The 23,065-nt window shown below is 44.5% G+C and overlaps 1 protein-coding gene across 1 annotated transcript; it reads left to right on the top strand.

The window, feature by feature from the left end:
• Positions 1–6,126: 6,126 nt before the first annotated feature.
• LOC311117449 (2-hydroxyacyl-CoA lyase 1-like) lies at positions 6,127–18,951 on the top strand (the record flags this gene model as incomplete). The annotated part of the gene is made up of 10 exons (XM_084192379.1): positions 6,127–6,141; positions 7,048–7,135; positions 14,444–14,519; positions 14,678–14,750; positions 14,939–15,016; positions 15,193–15,287; positions 15,587–15,699; positions 16,499–16,634; positions 16,982–17,087; positions 18,868–18,951. Coding segments are annotated over 10 exons (864 nt in total), but the record flags the coding sequence as incomplete, so codon positions are not given.
• Between the last annotated feature and the right edge of the window lie 4,114 nt (positions 18,952–23,065).

Genomic DNA, 23,065 nt, shown 5'->3' with positions numbered 1-23,065 from the left:
TGAAGGAGAGAGTGAGTTGGACGAGGCTGTTGCCATCCCATCTCAGTCGCAGGAGGTTGAAGGAGAGAGTGAGTTGGACGAGGCTGTTGCCATCCCATCTCAGTCGCAGGAGGTTGAGGGAGAGAGTGAGTTGGACGAGGCTGTTGCCATCCCATCTCGGTCGCAGGAGGTTGAAGGAGAGAGTGAGTTGGACGAGGCTGTTGCCATCCCATCTCGGTCGCAGGAGGTTGAAGGAGAGAGTGATTTGGACGAGGCTGTTGCCATCCCATCTCAGTCGCAGGAGGTTGAAGGAGAGAGTGAGTTGGACGAGGCTGTTGCCATCCCATCTCAGTCGCAGGAGGTTGAAGGAGAGAGTGAGTTGGACGAGGCTGTTGCCATCCCATCTCAGTCGCAGGAGGTTGAAGGAGAGAGTGAGTTGGACGAGGCTGTTGCCATCCCATCTCAGTCGCAGGAGGTTGAAGGAGAGAGTGATTTGGACGAGGCTGTTGCCATCCCATCTCAGTCACAGGAGGTTGAAGGAGAGAGTGAGTTGGACGAGGCTGTTGCCATCCCATCTCAGTCACAGGAGGTATGATGTATTTTTCTATTACATGGATGACATTTCATTGAGATATTTTGTGTTTTAATGACGCAAAATTGAATTCCAGCCTAACTCTGCTTTCTGTTGTCGCCATCAGGCTGCAGTGGTGACCTTCACTACCGTGACCCACAAGGATGAAACTTCCCAGACCAGTCTCACCCTCAGCAGGGGAAAGAGAAGCTACCCAGACCTACACACCTTTGTGCAGGACATGAAGGACGAGTAAGTTGCTCTTTGGCTTCCCCATGCATCCCCTAGATATGTTCCCTATCTCAATTGCATACTCCTCGTGTCCTCTCTTCTCAAAACCCATTGGATGAGAAAGCCAGAGGTCCCGCCCTTCTGACCTTCTCATCCAATGGGTTTTGAGAAGGAGGTGAGGAGATTGAGAGTCTCCCATAGTCTCGGGCCAATACAAAGGACTCAACGGACCAAATAACCAATCAGGGATGTCTGGGTGTGGCCTAGTTCCATAGAGGTCCATCCTTAACGTAGTCTAAGATAATAGAGGTAATGTCCATCCATAACGTAATCAAAGATAATAGAGGTAATGTCCATCCATAACGTAATCTAAAATAATAGAGGTAATGTCCATCCATAACGTAATCTAAAATAATAGAGGTAATGTCCATCCATAACGTAGTCTAAGATAATAGAGGTAATGTCCATCCATAACGTAATCTAAGATAATAGAGGTAATGTCCATCCATAACGTAATCTAAAATAATAGAGGTAATGTCCATCCATAACGTAATCTAAAATAATAGAGGTAATGTCCATCCATAACGTAATCTAAAATAATAGAGGTCATGTCCATCCATAACGTAGTCTAAGATAATAGAGGTAATGTCATGTAGTTCATTGTGTACTTGCATTTATTTACTTTTCAGCCATTGGAATCTGCTGAGTGAGAATATGCGTGCCGGGGTGAGTTATAGTCACCTCTAAAGTAGTTAATGTTGGTAAAATGGACCAAACATTCATTTGTGGAAATCCTGCAGGACCTTTAATCCTGAACCACTGCTTTAATTGACTAGCTTGAGTAAATGGTTCTACGTTTTATATCAGTGCAGCCCCTTTAACAAACTAACTCTGGATGGTCTTTTAACATTGCAGATGAGCAGACATGAGTTTAGTGCCAAGTGCATGGATATTGTAGCATGGGTGATGGAGTCTACATCCACTGTGGTTGTTCCCGCCCTTGACCTCACCATGCAGATAGAGCTCTCTGATTCGCCAAGCTCTTCTGGATCAGGAAGTAATGAGGCAGGAGAGGTGACCTCTCTTGGCCGCAGCGTCAGATTCAGCTGTAGTGGAGGACCCAGCAGGTGCACCAGCGCCAGAACCGCCTGCAGCACACGCACTCCCACGCCTTTCCCCTCCTCTCACAGGTACCTAGCCCTATCCCCTCCTCTCACAGGTACCTACCCCTCTCCCCTCCTCTCACAGGTACCTAGCCCTATCCATGCCTCTCACAGGTACCTACCCCTCTCCCCTCCTCTCACAGGTACCTAGCCCTATCCATGCCTCTCACAGGTACCTACCCCTATCCCCTCCTCTCACAGGTACCTAGCCCTATCCATGCCTCTCACAGGTACCTAGCCCTATCCCCTCCTCTCACAGGTACCTAGCCCTATCCTCTCCTCTCACAGGTACCTAGCCCTATCCCCTCCTCTCACAGATACCTAGCTCTATCCCCTCCTCTTTTTGCAGGTCTTTCCTGTTATAGGTACAAATATCCATTCCAGATCCACTTAGTGAGAAATACTACTTAGATACTACACAACCACTCTAAAAAGTTTACTCTAAATGTTAATGTTTGGACTGAGTGTGGTTTGAGATGGTTCACAATGCTTCCTTTGAATAACAATAACAAGGTTGAGTTTGTGTCCCAAATTCTTGGATCATATTTTTTTATTTTGTTACCATGTATTATTAATTTCTATTGTGCATTCTGCAGGTGTTTGACCTCTTTGCTGAGTGAGGACAATGAGCGATATGTCTCCTCACCTGAGGGTGGCGATAGAGAGATGAGACACAGACCACACTCAGCACCACTGAGATCTGTGTTTGGCATCTCTGAGGACTCTGTCTTCGACATGGTCCAGAGCGGCCAGTCGCAGGGCGACATCGTACCGCCGCCCAAACGGAGTAGACAGGAGAAATACAGACCTAGCAAAATGTCAACGGACGGCAAGTTTATGATGGGTATTGTCGAGTTGGTTATAAACCTTCTCAACTCCAGATGGGCTGAGCTAATGCGAAGTGTCAGTCAGGGAACTCTAGTTCTGCTGACTGGAAGTATCTCAGCAAGTCAACAGTTTGCCCAAGAGATGCTAAGCATGGCGACTTCTAAGATGTATTCCCATGCCATAGAGCATATTGCGCTCGGCCACAAGTCTCCCCTTGAGTTAGAGAGGGAGCTTGAGGCCATCTTGGGTCCTCTGGCTGGACAGGTCATAGTCATCATCATAGATAGCATCATCAAGGCTAAAACCAACGGAGGAAATGAGGGGAGAGCGACCAGCCCCTTGACCTATTTTCTAACTGCCATTTCGGCAGAAATACAAAGCCTAGTGGTTCACAGATCGGCTAGCAGACCATCCACCAGACTGTCCAACAACGACCCACTGCTGAACATTTCCAAGTCGAAGGTCTTAAGATCAGTTCTGCTCAAAATGGCAGAGCTCTTTGGCCAAGGTCCAAGTGAAACCTGTCTAGTTCCACTAGTCCAGAGTCAGTCCAACAACTCCATTTGCGACTGGACTGTGAATGCAGGCACCATTCATCCAAGTACATTTCTGTCCGACAACAGAATGATAGAAGTGTCATCCGATGTTGTGGATCTTGTACTTGAGGTTTTTTGGATAACAGGATTTTTGGATAACAGGAACCCGTCAAGGCCACAGAGTGCCTGCTCCCACAACTCAGCTAGTGGAGCAATAGATATGAGAGCTCTTGCTGGGGACTTGGTCAGACAGGTGTCTGTCAAACTCAGCCCGTTTGTCTCTGAGAGTCAACTCTCCACCATGTCCATGACAGATCTGTCATCATCTTTTTCTGACTCCACCTTGAAGCAGTTGTGTTCTCGCTCTGTTGTTGCTCTGGTAACTGCCTGTCAAGCAATCAAAACAGAGCTCGAGAACCAGAGACCTACCAACCTGGCAGCCAGAGACCTACTATCGTCTCTGGTAGAGACCATTGAGGACATGGATATCTCTGACATCCTCCGGGGCCCGTCGGCCATTTTGGAGGTGGCTGCTGTGATAAAGCACCCAGAGATGTCCACCTCGACAATATACAGATCTCTGCTTCTCGACTCATCTCTCGCCTCCTCTAAGATGGTCACTGAGAGCATTATCTTCAACAACCCATGCCCATCAGAGGAGAATGTGAGTATTCAGAAGGAGCTCCCTGCTGATAAAGTTGACATCCTCCATGGTCAACCAGTGGAGGAGTATATTGTCAAAGCTGAGCAATGCATCACTCAGGTCATTCAGGATGCAGCTGTGACATATACTGCTGCGCTGGATAAAACCGACACTTGTGGGAAACTGTCGGAAATCCTATCTGTCCATGTTTCCTCAGAGAATATTGAGGAGGCATCCTCTGATCTCTTTGGTGGAATTATTTCCGACCTGCTTGAGGTATATGAGGTCAATAAGGCCTCCAAGCGTACGAAATCAGGTCGCAAAATGTTCTGGGTGGAAGTGAGTTCAGGTTCCCAGAAGATTTATACCAAAACCCTGGACAAACTAAGGAAGCTGTTCACCTCCCACCATCTCACTGAGGGAAAAAATACTCCTGTGCAAATCGAGCTTTCTGCAACTGGACTACTTGTAACTGAGGCCACTGTGCAGGAATCTCCTGTAACTGAGGCCACTTTGGCAGTGTCTCCTGTACAGAAGACAGACAGTAAGACCCCTTCTAAGTCCTCAGCCTCAGCCTACCAGCTCACCCTCGACACCTGCACTAAAGGGGTAATCAAACAGGTGATCTCGGTGCTGAGGGTGGACACTTCAAAGGAAAACTGCTCCGCTTCCGTTGGGGAGAGCACGTCAAATTCATCCTTCGACTTCAACCAGAAGTTGGACTCGATAATTTCGAAATTGGAGGACCTCACCATTTCGAGTGATGTGACGTCAGCCGAGATTGCCACACTCACGCGATCTCTTAGTGCAGCCAGCAGAACCTCTAACATTTCTATCCAGAGCTTTCACAGTGCTGAGTTCCGAGCTAAGGCCAAACACATTGTGAATGAGACCATTCTCAGAGCTGCTAGCAAAGCCAGCCATTCTTTGCTACAGAGCATGCCTAGCACCACCTTCTCACACCATGCGGTTTCTACAGCCGAAGATATAGTAAATATTATCATGCAAGACCTTGAAAGTGTATCCCAGTACACTGTGGACGACGCAGACTCCTTCCCACTAGGAGAGAAAAAGCTGGAGTTCCAGCTCAAACCCAGAGTTGTCTTTGACAACTTATTGGATGCTGCTCAAACCATGTACCACAGAGTAAAGGATAGACTGAACATCTTTTTCTCTTTTCCACCAGTGTCAGTCACCACAGCCAAATATGTGCTGGACTCCACCCCTGTGGAGACACTCAGACGTTCTAAGTCCGCTGACACTGCTCTTGTTGAGGACAGGAGCCGCCCTCCGTCTGTGAGAAGTGAGAAGCCTTTGTCAAAAGTCTGTTTGGCTAAAAGGTCTAAAACCCTTCTGTCTTCGAGTGGCTCTTCAACAGACCACCATGTAATTGACACATGCAGTGAGGATGTCACTCTGCCCACCAGGAGTATGTCAGTTGTGAGCAACAACAGTTTGAAGAGAGCCTCTCCTCTCCACGGCAGTGGATTGAGTGAAAGTTGCAAACCTCTTGTGGCTCTAAAAGACGTAACAGTGGCAGTCAGCCAAGAAGGCTTTAGCAAAACTGCAAAGAAGACGCTCAGCTTGATCCTAAATGTGATCAAGTGTAGAGTGGCCAACTCTGAGAGTTCATCTGTTGGGCAGATTGCAAGTGAGGAGTGTCTGATAGCCACTAACATGTTAGACTCTGTACTGGAGAGCCTTGACCAGTTGCCTGACATGAGCGCTGCCGATGAGATCACAAGGACAGAATCCCATACCTCTATCGCAATGGACGAGACAGGTTCACGGTCAATGCTTGTGAGCCAACAAGAAATAAACATATCTGACACCAATATCATAGTGAAAACTATAATGGACACATTGAAGACGGACGACCCAGAGATGACTTCAGCAGAAGAACATCTGGATAGGCTCCTGTCAGTTGAAGCCCTTCAAGGTGCATCTGGCAACCTGATCGCAAAGGTCCATGGTCTCATTCAGGAGATAACCATAAACCGTCAGCTTCAATCCATGGTTGGCCACAGAAGCCTCTCTCAACCAGCGCTGCCTAAACCAGCCCTGAGGAAGCTGTCAAAGGACGATGCCTCAGAGCTCATTTACAACTTTGCCCAGACTTCTGTTAGGAGACTCCTGGGGCAGTGTATGGGAAGGCCTTTGCCACCATCAGCTGAAATGGTTTTGGATCAGGTCATCAAGTTGATGACAGACGTGGTGATGGACAGCCTGACTTATGTGTCCAAGTCTACAATGGAGGATGGTAAGTGAAAGTACCTCTTTTCATCTGCATAGGACTTAATTGTAACATGATGCTCAATACATTGCGTTTTATGATGTAAAATTCACTGGTTGTGTCCAAAATGGCACCTTCTTCCATATTTAGTGCACTACTTTTGACCAGACCCTATGGGTCCTGGTCAAAAGTAGTGCACTATAAAGTGAAGAGAATGCCATTTGGGATGCAGTGACTGACTTCAATGGCTGCGTCCTCTTCTCCCAGTTATTGTACACAGGTCGGTCACACTAGCGTGCTCTTCTCACTCAGACACCAGCAATGCCACAAGTGACATCACTCATGGTGTTGTAGCTGACCTTAATGCTACTGAGGAATTCCCTGCCAGGAGCCTTAGCCCGGCTGATGTAAAGGCTGACGGCATGGCCCGCCTTCCCTCTGCCAGAGGGGAAGAGACTAAGAAGAACAGGAAGTGGCGTTTCCTACCGAAAATGCATAAGTTTCCAAAGATCATGATTAAGGTAGGGTGCTCTGTGTTTTGAGATTACATCTGTAAGGCAGGGCTGAATTTTACCCTACAGATTCACTACACCCCTATTGTCTCTCAGCATTAGAACAAAACTGTTGTCATTGTCTTTAGGAGGTTGAGTGAGGACGCTGTAATGCAATCCTAATACACATGGGAGAGAGTCAATGGCTATGTCCCAAATGGCACCCTATTCCCTATATAGTGCACTACTTTTTACCAGCGCTCTATGGGCCCTTTTCAAAAGTAGTGCCTTACGTAGCGAATAGGGTGCATTTTGGGATGCACACTCTGTATTTTACACAGGCTCAGTTGTCCTGATGTGTTTTGTCAACAGCTGTTCAAGACAAAAGGGGAACCGAAGAGCCACCCTAAACAGGATGCACTGCCTACCAAACGTCTCAGAGAGACTCATATTTCACAGGGTAAGTGATAAGCATCGATAATGTCATATTGATGTATCACCCTATGACAAGCTTGTTAAAACAGTGACAACAGATACAGGCAGACCGACGGACAGACAGGCAGACGGACAGGCAGGCAGACAGACAGACAGGCAGGCAGGCAGGCAGGCAGGCAGACGGACAGGCAGACAGACAGACAGACAGACAGACAGACAGACAGACAGACAGACAGACAGACAGACAGGCAGACGGACAGGCAGGCAGACGGACAGGCAGGCAGACAGGCAGACAGACAGACAGGCAGACAGACGGACAGGCAGACGGACGGGCAGGCAGACAGACAGACAGGCAGGCAGGCAGACGGACAGGCAGGCAGACGGACAGGCAGGCAGACGGACAGACACAAACACACACATTCATTTTCTGATTATGAAATGTTCTTATGACAGATGCTGAGTGTGAGGTTCCAGAGGTTCCATCCACTTCCCCTCCCAAGGAGGACCTGACAACCACACCGGCCCCTGCTCCCCAGGAGTCCCAGTCCCGTAAACGCCCACTCATAGTCAGGGTGTTACACGCTCTCTCCAGAGCCATCTCCAAACCATTCAGAGGAGCTTCTGGGAAGAAGAATTAGCCAAATGCCTGATTTTATTAATATTATATTTTAATCAGAGCCTTTATTTAATAAAACATTACTGCATTGATTTCTGTCTATAGTAGTCTTCATGTATGTGCAAGATAACGGTAAAGTACTTCAAATCACATAGTCAAAAGTATTCATAGTGAAGTACCGTTTATGATTATTGATTGTGGAAATACACATAATACAGAAAAGTTGTTGTCACATACAAAGACAGACATAAAGGAGAACTCCGTAGACCAGTCACATTCTCAAGCCATAACTAAATCCATGAATGGATCTCCTATAAGATGACAGGAGAACATTTGTAACACTTTCTATGAATCCAGGCTCTGTCGCAGCCGGCCGCGACCGGGAGACTCATGGGCGGCGCACAATTGGCCCAGCATCGTCCAGGGTAGGGGAGGGAATGGCCGGCAGGGATGTAGCTCAGTTGATAGAGCATGGCGTTTGCAACGCCAGGGGAGTGGGTTCGTTTCCCACGGGGGGCCAGTAAAAAAAAATATATACATATATATATTTATTCACTAACTGTAAGTCGCTCTGGATAAGAGCGTCTGCTAAATGACAAAAAAAAAAAAAAAAAAAAAAAAAAGCCTATATCTATAATTCATACACTCAAGTCATTTACATTTACATTTTAGTCATTTAGCAGACGCTCTTATCCAGAGCGACTTACAGTTAGTGAATACATAGATATATATATATTTTTTTATACTGGCCCCCAGTGGGAATCGAACCCACAACCCTGGCGTTGTGACCACTGCGCCACTCAGGAGTATTTACATTTTACATTTTAGTCATTTAGCAGAAGCTCTTATCCAGAGCGACTTACAGTTAGTGAGTGCATACATTATTTTATTTGTTTATTTTATTTTTATTATTTTTTTATATATATATATATTTTTTTTTCATACTGCCCCCCCGTGGGTATCGAACCCACAACCCTGGGGTTCATACTGTCATACACTCATAATGACTTAATTGAGTTAAGTGTTAAGTTAAGTGCAGTTATAAACACATAATGAGGGCTTATTATGTATTTCTTGCAATAAAAAAAGAAAAATGCTACTAGTTTATTAAATATTCATGACTGCTATTGCACGGCTCATGTCCACACTTCTGTACAATAGGGGGCAGTAATGCACCATAACGTTGGATGCCAACTGTCTATAAACCCCACTGAAGAAGAAAAAGCTACTCATGTAATGCATGCTGGAAAGCAGACAAAAACTAATGATTTGCAAGAGATCTAAACACGATTTATAAGCTACTGAACAACAAGTCCAAGAAAGCATTGCTAACCGCGTTTGCACTTTGAACAGATTTCTCGACAATAATAATGGAAGATGTGACTGGGGCTCAGCTCATTGCAGAGGCACTAAAAGCTCAGGTGAAGTGTGTGCAATTTATATAAAACAGTGTTATACTGTGTAACCGTGTTGCTAAGAATATATTAGTCGCTGATCATGTCCTTGGCAGTGAGAATGTAGCACTACGAGTTGTGAAAGTGTGCCATAGGTCATTGCACTGGTATAGCTAACTATTCATATTGTTGTAGAAAAACATTTAGATGTTTATGTGGAATAGCATATGTTAACATAGTGAGTTTTTGTCCTGGGTCCGCCTGGGTCCTGCAGTCGGTGAAAAGCAATTGCACTGCCTGCATCTCAGAACTGCGGCTGCCTTGATCTCATGAGGTTATCGTTGCCCGCGTGTGCATGACGTCAGAGAAAGTCGGGATCAAGTCGGACACAAATCTAACCAGCATGCATTGGGCGGTGATCGCTGGTAATCGATTCTGCGCAGACCTGGCTCATCTCAAATGGGCCTCTTGTCTATGATCTGTCGGCATGGTTATACTGGCCTGTGGCCTTGTTGGAGGCCTTGATGATATCGGAGGGGGGCTCCCATTTGAAGCAGGGCTCCAGATTGGCCATCTTTATGGTCATTATTGAGGACAGGGTGCCATCCAATGCTAGGCTGTTTCTTCTCTTGGTTTTGTTCAGTCCCACAACTGAAAACACCCTCTCAGCATCTGCGTTTGCATGGGGCAACACCAGGACAAGCTTGGCGACGGCAGCAAGCCTCTCGAATTCTTTGGCTCCTGTCACCTATGGAAAATGCACCAAAACACAATGGAAAAACATACCTTGATTTTTTATTGATTAATACTGTGAATATACTGTAGGTTGATCCATTAACAAAGTTCAGATAAAAACATGCATAATTTGAAACATGCATGACACATATATGCATGCAACAATTTTAAGCAACAGATGTAGCCAAGCCACACCTGCCAAAAGAAAAGACAAAAAAGGAAAAAAAAATTACATTATGCTTCCGGGTTGCCATTTCAGCCCAGAAGCTTTCCATTTCAGTTTAGTCCTGCAGGGATATCATTGGCATGGTCTGATAATTTAGAAACTCCTCACCCAGAAGGTCATGCTCCTCTGGCCAATGGTATGGGAGGAGATGGGGAAACCTATTTATGAAAGTAGAGTTACAAGTTGTTACGTTTTAGGTATATAGTCATCAACCAGCAGCAGTTCATACACATCTTTGAGGAGAAGCCACATAAGAATATCTCATGTGCAGTTTAGGAGTGAACACACCTCATCATAAAACACAGGGTATTTTAGCTAAGATGAAAGACAATAATTAGAGAAAAAAAACGAACCTTTCAACAAAGTACAGGACATCTTCGATGTCACTTTCAGCCCTCTGCCGTACATCTACAAATTGTGCGTGCTTGATCAGTGGCTCTTCCAGTGGCAGCTTCTTAAGTGCATAGTCCACAGCACTTGTCAGGAAACACAACACAGCTTCATGGAATGAATCCACCTGCTGTGGTGTGATGTCACCCTCGTCGAGTAATCTGTTAATTTTAGCCCTGGTTGTGAACCCAATACAGCATATCGGTATAATGTACAAGGCTAAATATCACATATCACAGTGTTTGATCATAATAATAGTCAAATACTAACCTGGTAAATGGTTTGCCTTTTCTTCAAAGGCAATTTCACAAGGCTCCTCATGGCACTGCAGAGCTGCTGGAACCATAAACTTGGAACATAGCTTGCGTACGAATTTCACCATCTATAACAGACATTTACAAAAATAGTAGGTGAAACCTGTTTTAGAGGACCCCTGCAGATATCAGCAAGAAACACAGAATGGAAAAAAACTGCAAAATCCAATCCCACCTCATCATGTAACAAAAATATTGATGACTGCTCTCTCTGAAGCAGCAAGTTGAAAGAAGTGAAAGTTGGTACGGTGGCTTGGAAGAACAGCAGGTACACTTCTGTCATGGGGACAGTGAATGTCTGCACAAGTCTCTTGAACCTGGCCTGATTTTCATCTTGAATCAATCAATAAATAACACAAAACAAGTTGTCATTAATACAAGTATGTGACTAACAATCCATGTAGTTGCTGCATAATGAAATTGAAAATTGATGACCATACTAGCAGATTTGTAGTAGCTGGCCAGAGGTTCATACAGCCTCAGGATCCTGGTCACACAACGTTCAAGGCTTAGCCAACGGACCGAGATATGCAGGAGGACCTCCATGTACTCCGCTTCATGGAGCTCACAAAACTCTGTTTTAGACATTAAATCCATATCATATATTTTCTACAGCTCAGCATTTCAGTATTACACTTAATAGTATCAAACATGCATACCTGACAGGTATCCTTTCCGATTTGTGCTACCCTTGAACCAGTAACCGATGTCCACTACCATATCCTCCAAATCAAAACCGGACACCTGCAATGCATAAATCAATCGTAACGCATTCAGTCAATGCATGTAATTAGGATACAAATAAAAAGTTACATGTAAAGATAAATCAGGCCTTAACTCACTTTAAAAAATCTTTAAAAAATCCCACTCCTGCAGCTTTGGCGGTGTTATGTGCCACATGACAAGGACAACCATGAATATAGGTGTTGGAATGCTTCTGGAGCACCCTAGAGGCAATGGAATTACGTGGTCCAATGTTCACAGCTGCATTGTAAACTGAGAGACCAAAGCAGTTCTCCCAAGGGATGCCATGCTCCTCTATGGTGGAGTTAATTTTGGTGAAGATCTCACTTGCTGGCCCACATCTCCTCCCACTTGTTGTGCACATATTTAAGAACTGGTGGACAACTTTGCTGCCCATGAAGACCCGGACAGTAAGCGGGTTCATCTTTTCCACTCCTATAATGACAAGTTAGAATCATACAGATGTTCATGTTATTAGATGTTTAAAAATACACAAAGCACATGTTTTGCAGATGAGAAAAATCTCAAATAGTTTGTGAAATACCAGTGTCATTCGACCCATCCGTAACAAGGGTATACGGGGCTTTTTTCATCTCCTTCACAAGCTCCTGTGTGAAATATGGTGCGAGTGCTTCATTGGTAATGCAGGATGACTTAGTCCTGGCACACCTGTACTCCTGCGCTGTCTTCGAATCTCCGAAACATTATTTTAGGAGAGGCCCCAGGTGGTCCACAAAGGCTAGGGGGACGTTGTGAACTACCAACCCAGCTGTCATTTTGACCTCAGCCCTTCTTGTCTGTAAGAAATAACAAATTATTAATCCTCCCAAAAGACCATAGTTTATTTAAAATAGACGCCTGCGATAATAGGGCACAGGTAAAAAACACATTCAGCAACTAAGATCTCAAATTAAGAAAACTGGACTGTACTACACTGAAATACAAACCACAAATTAGTCAAAACTATCAACCATGACTTTACCGTGATCAACTAGAACACAAAACTCTTGATTGAACCTTGACAGAATCATTACACATATCATACCTTAACCTCTTGTGCAGACATACCCCCAACAGATGGAACGGCCATTGCATATTGGGATATTGTGGCTGTGGACAGGAGAGCTCGTTGCTTATCTTGGTGGCCTTTTGCTTTTTATATGGCGCACTACATCTGTCACACCCTGGTGGCAACATGAGTTTTCAATACGGCAGACTGCACACCAGTAGTGCATGTTGAGGCTCCCTCTGGTAATAAATGGCCATGAAGAGGTCCACTCATTTTTGAAAATGGATCTATATGTTGCTGCTCCAGCCAGAGCACGACTCTTCTGGCCCTGCTGTTGGATTGGGGGGGTCTCTTCTTTCTGTCCCTCTGTGTCTTCTTCCATCTGCCCTGTTGGTTGTTCTATTTGTCCTGTCTGTTGCTCCTCTGCATGTGCGTCAATCTGTCCTGTCTGTTGCTCCTCTGCTTGTTTGTCAGTCTGTCCTGTCTCCTGCTCTCTCTGTCCTTTGTGTTGCTCCTCTGTCTGTTGTCCTGTTGTTTCTATCAATCGTTCTGGCTGTTCTGTCAGTGTGTTTGTCTGTCTTTTCTCACTTGGCTGGTTCTTTAAATAAAATAAAAGGTTTCGCTTTTGTCCTGGCAAAGGTCTCTTACGGGACATCTTTGAAACCTTAAACAATTAAAATGGTCATGTTGGTTTAATAACTCTACTCTCAGTTACAAAAACATACCTACTTCTATTGCACACATTTCCTGTATTTATGTTAAATTCTTTGGAATACATCTTACCTGTTCGAAATCAGCTGAGTTTACATTCACCACACTAAATCATGTTCACACGCACAAACAAATAATTTATTTCAAGATTTAAAGTTTAAGAGAGTGAGTATTCAATTGGACGACATTTCATTGTTACATACCTAGTCTCAGCTCAGCTTCTTATCAGACTTCTTCAGGGCGGCAGGTAGCTTAGTGGGTAAGAGCGTTGTGCCAGTAACCGAAAGGTTGCTGGTTCTAATCCCCGAGCCGACTAGGTGAAAAATCTGTCGATGTGCCCTTGAGCAAGGCACTTAACCCTAATTGCTCCTGTAAGTCGCTCTGGATAAGAGCGTCTGCTAAATGACAAAAAAAAAAAAAAGGTAGTGACCTGCTCATCTTATGTTGACTTTCACGGCAATGGTATCTCTTCTTCTGTCGCTAACTTCGGGGTGCAGCACATATGGTTCATTGGCGCTCATCAGCGCCATCTACCGTCGGGGAGTTTGAAAAAAGGAACGAACGAGTCTCTGCCGATTTTTTTTGCTTGAGAAATTGGATGTGTGGCGTGAGTGCGTGTGAAAACAGGCAAAAACGTGTGTCACACGGCGAAAGCGTGAGAGTTGGCAGCTCTGTGTTAACACCCTTGTTGATGCATGCCAATGTGTGTGTCAATGCAAAGAAAATCTAAACTACATTGTAACAATTCATATACAATTCAGAATGAAAATGTATGCACTCACTAACTGTAAGTCGCTCTGGATAAGAGCGTCTGCTAAATGACTAAAAATGTTTTAAAAAATGTAAATATACTGTATCTACATGTATCTCTCTACAGAATGTAGAATATATGTTTGGAATAGTTGGTGTTCCAGTCATTGAAGTAGCTATGGCAGCTCAAGCCTCAGGAATCAAGTATGTGGGAATGCGCAATGAACAAGCCCTAAGCCACCTTTTTATTACTAAACCAGCTCTCCCCAAATCATGTGATATTAACTACCCTTACATAGACTACAGGAGCGTGTAGTGTGTGAGGGTCAGTTTCATAGCTTTTTTGCATTGCTAATTATGTCTGCCTGTCTGTCTGACCCTTTGTGTGTCTGTCTGCCTGTCTTCCTGTCTTTCCCTCTGTCTGTCTGTTCCTCTCCAGTCCAGGTGCATGTCTGGTTGTGTCTGGACCGGGACTCATCCATTCACTTGGTGCAATGGCCAATGCTAACATGAACTGCTGGTATGCTAGAACTCCACAAACAGAAGACCCTACTACTCATGTTCAGTGGCCTTTCAAAAGAAGGGATGCTATCCGCACACTGCAAAAAATGATCTGAGGACTCCAAACTATCTCAGCTTGTCAGTTGATGTCATTGTGTGATACCTCTCTCTCTGTAGGCCTGTGATTGTTATTGGAGGCTCCTCTGATCAAAACCAAGAGACCACTGGGGCGTTTCAAGAGTTTCCACAGGTACCGATTCAACCATGACATTTCTGACTATTGAACATTAGGGGATGGTATCCCGGGACACAGATTAAGCCTAGTCATGACCTAAAAAGCAAACTCAATAGAGAATCTCTGTCTGGGAAACTGGCCCTAGCAGTTTAATTGCTGAAAGAGGAAATCATTTGTTATTTGTGGTCCTCTTTCTCTGTCAGGTGGAGGCATGCAGATTGTACAGTAAGTTCTCTGCTAGGTCTAGCAGTCTGGATATGATCTCCTCAGTGGTAGAGAAGGTATACAGTCTACTCTGACTCCCTCTGTGTAGTCCTCTTCATATCATTTGGTATCACCTGCAATTGTCTGTTTTCTGACCTCTAATTTTCCAGCTTAGCAAGGTACCTTAACTGCTTCATAAGAGCACAGCACAGCCTTAATTGATCTGAATGGAAGGGTGTTTGGTCTGTCTAAGGCAGCACGCACTAGCATGTATGGACGTCCAGGTGCTGTATACGTAGACATATCTGGGGACATGGTCAATGCTAAATTGGACAGGAGCAGAGCCAGGTTAGTGGCCATCACTGTCTTTCATCCATTTAAAATGTATACTAATGCGTTACTGTTGAATATGTATACCTCTGAATTCACATCACCGTAGTCATTTTTATTTTATTTTGTTATACCTTTTAACGTCTGAAGTGAACCAGAAATTAAATTACTTAGAAAATATAGCACTATATCAAAATATTCTCATCAGAGAATAGCAATAAGCCTCGATAGACCTTCATGATGTATTTACATATGCAATACAGTTGCTAGGTAACATGTTTAATGTTTGACCTATTATTTATTATTTCCTTTGTCAGAGAGGTGCCCTGTAGTCCACCTCCTCCTGTGAGTATGGCTGACCATATGGCGATCACAGAAGCACTGGCGGTCCTGAAAGGAGCCAAACGGCCTTTACTCATCATTGGCAAATGTAGGCATTGCTTTTTTAATAGCCAGATAATCTGGGGGAAACAGAACTAAAATGTTGCATAATTGCGTCAGATACTTGGTTAAGGTCTGGGGAGATGTTAAGAGAAAGATACTAACGCCACTTGCGAAGTTTCCACCCCCCTAAACGGAAACTCTCTGCAAGTTTCAGGCAAGTTTATGGGCCAAATGTCCCCTCCCCTTCTGAAATTGAAAAGATGCGAGTACCTGCGAAATCGGGATTTGTCCAAATGATTAGTGGTGAAAAATCAGCGTACCGGAACAAAGTTGTCACATCCCAGTCTGTTGACAGACGCTACTTCCAGTTATGTTACGTGCGTCTGTCCAGGAGAGATCAATAGCCAGGTGAGACGCACTGTAACACATATAGCACTGTACCACAGCCGGGGCGGCAAGTAGCTTAGTGGTTAAGAGCGTTGTGCCAGTAACCGAAAGGTCGCTGGTTCTAATCCCCGAGCCGACTAGGTGAAAAATATGTTGATGTGCCCTTGAGTAAGGCACTTAACCCTAATTGCTCATGTAAGTCGCTCTGGATAAGAGCGTCAGCTAAATGACTAAAATGTAAATGTACCACGGTTCAGTCGAAAATAGGGCCACGTTGAGTCGACAAATGTTGTTGACATGATTTCTCATTCTACCTGTCCGAGAGGCACGTTCGTTCTACATGCTATATTTCTATCTGAACGTTGCACAACGTTTTGCTCAGCTGAATGCATCCCAGTTGTGAAGGCCAGTCTGTTGAAATCCGTGTGGCAGTGCCCTCTGTCTGTGTCCCTCTGCAGGTGCAGCCCATGGAAGAGCAGAGGGGGCTCTGAAGGAGCTGGTGGAGGGGTGTGACCTGCCCTTCCTGCCCACCCCCATGGGTAAAGGGGTGCTGCCTGACGATCACCCCAACTGTGTTGCTGCTGCCCGCTCCAGGTCAGCCTCTCCTTCTCTCAGCTGGCATCATATTCATGTACAGACCATTGACTGTATAAGTAGGACCAAGAATTTCCCTGACCATTTGAACGGACCACGAAACTCCTGAAATCCCTATCTATAACTAGTCTCTCCTGGCCAGGTCATGTCAATGTAAACTGGTGTCAATCAAACAACTACACTACTCCTATAACTAGCCTCTTTTCATTACATTTTGTTTTGTCCCTGCTCTCCTCCTCCTCTCTTCCTATCCTCCTCCTCCTCTCTTCCTATCCTCCTCCTCCTCTCTTCCTCCTCCTCCTCCTCTTCCTATCCTCCTGGTTCTATGGTCTTGGTGGGGACTGCAGAGCTCTGCTCCAGTCTGATGTTGTGGTCCTACTTGGTGCCAGACTCAACTGGATCCTGCACTTTGGCCTTCCCCCCAGGTTTGACACCCAAGTAAAGGTCATCCAGCTAGGTCAAAGGTCACCAGTAGGGTTTCTTTTTTTTCCTTCTTTTTTTCGGATTTTCTTCTTATTCCGTTCTGATTTCTGGAATCTTCCAACAGGGATTTCTGGGAATTTTGGGAAAGTAACTGTAATTTTGCAACCCTAGTCACAGGTCATTTCATAGTGAACTACATTTCATTGTAACCAGGTATAAAGGTATTTGACTCAGTCTATTGGATTTAGTCTATCAATTATATAGCTTCTCTATAAGTCTTTGTGGTCTCTCCAAATAATGTCATGGCTGTCTTAGTGCTGTACAGTACATCTATATTTAAGCAATAAGGCCCGAGGGGGTGTGGTATATGGCCAATATACCACGTCTAGGGGCTGTTCTTAAGCACGATGCAACGCGGAGTGCCTCGATACAGCCCTTAGCCGTGGTATATTGGCCCTATACCACAAACCCCAGAGGTGCCTTATTGCTATTATAAACTGGTTACCAACGTAATTCGAACAGTCAAAATACATTTCAAATCAAATCAAATCAAATTTTATTGGCCACATGCGCGGAAATACAACAGGTGCAGACATTACAGTGAAATGCTTACTTACAGCCCTTAACCAACAGTGCATTTATTTTTAACAAAAAAGTAAAAATAAAACAACAACAAAAAAAGTGTTGAGAAAAAAAGAGCAGAAGTAAAATAAAAGAAGAGTAGGGAGGCTATATATACAGGGGGGTACCGGTGCAGAGTCAATGTGCGGGGGCACCGGCTAGTTGAGGTAGTTGAAGTAATATGTACATGTGGGTAGAGTTAAAGTGACTATGCATAAATAATTAACAGAGTAGCAGCAGCGTAAAAGGATGGGGTGGGGGGGCAGTGCAAATAGTCCGGGTAGCCATGATTAGCTGTTCAGGAGTCTTAAGGCTTGGGGGTAGAAGCTGTTGAGAAGTCTTTTGGACCTAGACTTGGCACTCCGGTACCGCTTGCCGTGCGGTAGCAGAGAGAACAGTCTATGACTAGGGTGGCTGGAGTCTTTGACAATTTTGAGGGCCTTCCTCTGACACCGCCTGGTATAGAGGTCCTGGATGGCAGGAAACTTAGCCCCAGTGATGTACTGGGCCGTACGCACTACCCTCTGTAGTGCCTTGCGGTCGGAGGCCAAGCAGTTGCCATACCAGGCGGTGATGCAACCAGTCAGGATGCTCTCGATGGTGCAGCTGTATAATTTTTTGAGGATCTGAGGACCCATGCCAAATCTTTTCAATCTCCTGAGGGGGAATAGGCTTTGTCGTGCCCTCTTCACGACTGTCTTGGTGTGTTTGGACCATGATAGTTCGTTGGTGATGTGGACACCAAGGAACTTGAAGCTCTCAACCTGTTCCACTACAGCCCCGTCGATGAGAATGGGGGCGTGCTCAGTCCTCTTTTTTTTCCTGTAGTCCACAATCATCTCCTTTGTCTTGGTCACGTTGAGGGAGAGGTTGTTATCCTGGCACCACACGGCCAGGTCTCTGACCTCCTCCCTCAACGTGACCCATGTTATACGGTCAGATATACCACAGCTTTCAGCCAATCAGCATTCAGGGCTCGAGTCACCCGGTTTATAAAAGGGAACGTGTGTGTGTCAGCCTTAGCATTATGTGGTGCTGCCTGGTTATTTCTGTTGTGTTTAGCTTGAGGTTTGGCCACTCCTCCAGCTGCTGTTACATGTGTCACGCACGGCGCTCTTCCTGTCGTGTCGTTGCTGGTATGTTGTAGTAACGTTCCACATACGTTATTTATGTCAAGGTCAATGTCAAGGTTGATCTGTGTGCTGAGGAGATGGGGAACAACGTGCAACCTGCTGCTGCTCTCCTGGGGGACATCAATACTATTGTCAAGCAGGTAACACAACACAGTCCTGGGGGACTGGAGATCCTGGTTTGAATCCAGGCTCTGTCGTAGCCGGCCGCGACCGGGAGACCCATGGGGCGGCGCACAATTGGACCAGCGTCGCCTAGGGTAGTGGAGGGAATGGCCGGCTCAGTTCGTAGAGCATGGTGTTTGCAACGCCAGGGTTGTGGGTTCGATTCCCACGGGGGGTATGACATTTTTTTATAACGTATGCACTAACTGTAAGTCGCTCTGGATAAGAGCGTCTGCTAAATGAGGGCAATGTGGGGCATTCTTATTTTTCCTCCACTGATGATGATATCCAATCTGTTTATTCTTACTTTTGTGAGTCAGTACCCAAGAACAACACAGTCATTTTTCAGAACACAATGAGAATTACTCAGAATGACAGTTTGTTTTACACCACTGTGCTAGTACAGGATAAAGTTGAGCTGAAGGGGATGTTAGATAGTGAGTCCATGGCTACTACTCTGCGCGCAGATATTGTACCTCGGTTGAGGGAGGCAGGAGTGGTAGAGGGGAACTTTCTAGCTCCTTCAGACATCATCCTGGTGGGTTGTGGTGGGAACAAACTAGCCCAGTGGGCATGTGTGACTTAAAAATGCAACTTTATGGCTTCTGTTATGTAGTCCCAGTGCTTATTGTTGATGGGCAGGTTGATGAACTCATTGTGGGAACTAATGTGTTGAAGTCTCTGATTAGACAGTGAGTTTCTATGTGCTCACGCAGGTGCCCGAGAGCTGTGGCTGCACCAAGGGCTAAGCTATTGTGTGTTGTCTCTTCGTGTACAGGTATGTCATTTATTTTGTCAGAATTATGTTGTATATCATTTTACTTGTATTGTATAGTGTGTTGTTAGGCACTGAATGTGTGCATGCAGCACCTGTTCTCTTTTGCCTGACCTTCAACTAGCAAGGTGCCCGAGAGCTGTGGCTGCACCAAGAGCTAACATATTGTGTGTTGTCTCTTCGTGTGCAGGTCGAATAAAAATTATCCAACCATCAGAATTCCAGTTGTGGCAGTGTCCTAATTACGTGACCTGCCGACTGGTCAGCTCAAGCCGACCGCCGGAGCTGTGCATGTGGATGAGGTGCACGACCTGCGCATGTGAATTTGTTGATGGCTTACTGTAAGTGAATATATACTGTAAACAGTGAAAGTGAATGTAGCATATTCATTAGATACAGGTATTCGTGCTTATTTGTATGTTTTGGATGAATTTGTTTATTGCATTTATTTTTTTTGGTATTTGAATGCACTAAATTACATTGTATTTTAGTGCTCTGTTGAGCCATGGAAGATTCTCAAATCCATAAGACGTGTTATGCTGGGGATTTTAGTGTGGGTAGAGGGAGGGGTGTCCTTCCATTTACACCAATTGTACAGTCAGCTCCTGGGAGTAGAGCGTTTGCTAGTCCTGAGTTTGCAAGCACTGGGAGGGGTAGGCTGTTTGTTCCACCTGACCAGGGTATCCCACCTCTGTCTTTTGAAGTACCATCATCCACAGTACTCGGTGATAATGGGATGCCTCCGAGTCAGCTTAGTGACCTTATTAAGCAGATTGGTTCAGAGATAGGAGAATCTATCAGAGCGAGTTTACTGCAGCCTGGGGTTTCAAGTCTTTCTCCTGCCCGTCCCCCTCACCAACCCCAGCAGTTTCCCCTGCCTGAGCAGTGTGGGTCAACCTTTATTGATGCGTCCAAGCTGAATCTGGTTGTGAAGTCAGATGTTAGTGCTCCACCTCTTTTTAGGGGTGATGGCTCAGATAAGTACTCTGTCCTGGAGTGGGAGGAGTTAATGGAAGTCTACCTAGAGAAGAGGGGTTACACTGGGTCTGGGAATGAGATGAGGATTCCTAGTCAATGAACTTGTCATAAATCAACATAGGATATGCCCCCCCCCCACAAGACTCAAATATATATATATAATGGAAATGTAAGCAAGGGTTGAGCTTCTTCAGACAGGGGCATTCCTGTGCCGTTTCAGAAAGTTCATGGAAAAAACGAATCACTGATGCATTTTGTTCATGTCTTATGATTGACTTGGGCAAATGAATGCGTTTTCTAACAAGTTGAATAGATTTAGTTGATTTCTTACTAAGTTCAATAAATGTTTGAATATTGTTGAATTTCGGTTTAATGTCTGGATTCCGTGATTCGGTCCGCAACGCCTATTTTATAGGGCCCTAGTCAATGAACTTGTCATAAATCAACATAGGATATGCCCTCTTCCCCCCCCCCCCCCAACAAGACTCAAATATATATATATATATATATATATATATATATATATATATATATATATATATATATATATATATATATATTGGAAATGTAAGCAAGGGTTGAGCTTCTTCAGTTTGTGTCACAAAGTGGATATGTTTCTGTGTGCCTTTCAGAGTGAGTGACACATTGACTTTATATAGTGTACCAAGAGTTATTCCCTCGCTTACGGCCATACCAGCCTGAATACGCCCGATCCTCCCTCCTCCATAGACACTAAAGTACTCCCCTTTATAAACATACTTTCAAATTTCTCTAGTTTTGCATTATACATTAATTCCACCTGCTTTCTTAAACCTGCTTTAAAGATTACCCAGATATTCACCTTTTTCCCTTCAAAATGTTTCATATTCCTTCTACAGTAAATTGCATACCTCACAAAACTCAAAACAATATTCAACAGGTACACATTCACACCCAAACATTTCCCCATTACTCCAAATAATATTAACCTATCCCATGCAAAACTTTCTAAAAACTCTTTTCTCCAGTGCCTCCACAACAAAAGTTTTACTTCCTTGAAAAAACCTGTCAGACTTGGACATTCAACAAATAAATGCAACAAAGACTCTGGCTTCATCATACACACATCACATTCCCGCTGTACATCGCGGTTTATCTGATGTAAAATAATATTTGTGTATATACGATTATGCCGTACCATAAAATCCATGTTCTCACAATTTCGTTTATTCCCAAACAAAACCAAATTCTCCCACATCAAAGAAACATCCAAATCAATAAACATTTTTCTCCACATCCTCTCAGCCGCAGGCCTCACACACACAGACTTCAACATACACTTGTACAATCTTTTCTGTGTTACTTTTGATAATACTTGTTTCCCCGATCCTTTACCCACATAGAGACTTGGCAGCACATACAAGTCCTCATATTCCCCCTCCCCATTTATCACTTTTATCCACTCACCCGGAATGCATAATTTAATTCTTTCGTATATCTGTAATACTAATTTTCTCTCCACTGTATCATCAAACTCCCACACAGTATCCAGAATTGCCTGCCCCCTTAAAAACCCCGGTATAACCTCGTAAAGAAAATCTTTTACCAATATTAACCCAGCCTTCATGAACATTTTGTTGTACAGCACCTTCCCACCACTCTCTATTTTCGGATTCAAAAACACAGGCTGATTAAATATGTTGTCCTTATTTGTACATGTGTACTCAATCTTAGGAAGAAATTCCCCCCATGCCAAGAACACCTCTTTATAGAACTCAGGCAAACCCTCCAACATATCCTTCTTCCATGACATCAATAATCCACTTTCTTCACAACCACCACTTCTGTACAAAAAATGTTTAAAAAACCTTTTCCATCCATAATCTACCTCCCCATATAAGTATTTTTGCACAGTTTTTATTCTCATTGCTTTTCTCTTCACATCCAAATCCACCAATTTCAACCCCCCATCCTTTAAATCCGAGATAAGAGTTGCCCTTGCAATCCTAGTCCCCTTCCCCTCCCATAGGAAATCTGTAACCAAACCATTGAATTCTTTTAACACCCATTGTGGCATATCCAACGAACCTAGAACATAGATACATTTGGATGCCACCAAATAATTAATCACCACCACCTTCCCCCTCAAGAACAGTTTTCTTGCCTTCCAATAGGATAGAGTATGTTTTATTTTATTCAAAACCCCAGTCCATGTCTCATCTCTCGTCCCTTCTTTATCCACCCCCAAAACCACCCCTAAAGTCTTTATATAACCTTCAGCCTTTTTGAAAGGGAATCCACAGTCCACTTTTTCATCTATCCCCACATACATTATTTCAGATTTTTCAACATTAAGTTTA

Source organism: Coregonus lavaretus, assembly GCF_964263955.1.
Source record: "Coregonus lavaretus genome assembly, contig: HAP1_SCAFFOLD_345, whole genome shotgun sequence".
Lineage (NCBI taxonomy): Eukaryota > Metazoa > Chordata > Actinopteri > Salmoniformes > Salmonidae > Coregonus > Coregonus lavaretus.
Note: the sequence above shows the minus strand (reverse complement) of the source record. Positions and strands in the feature narration are given on the sequence as shown.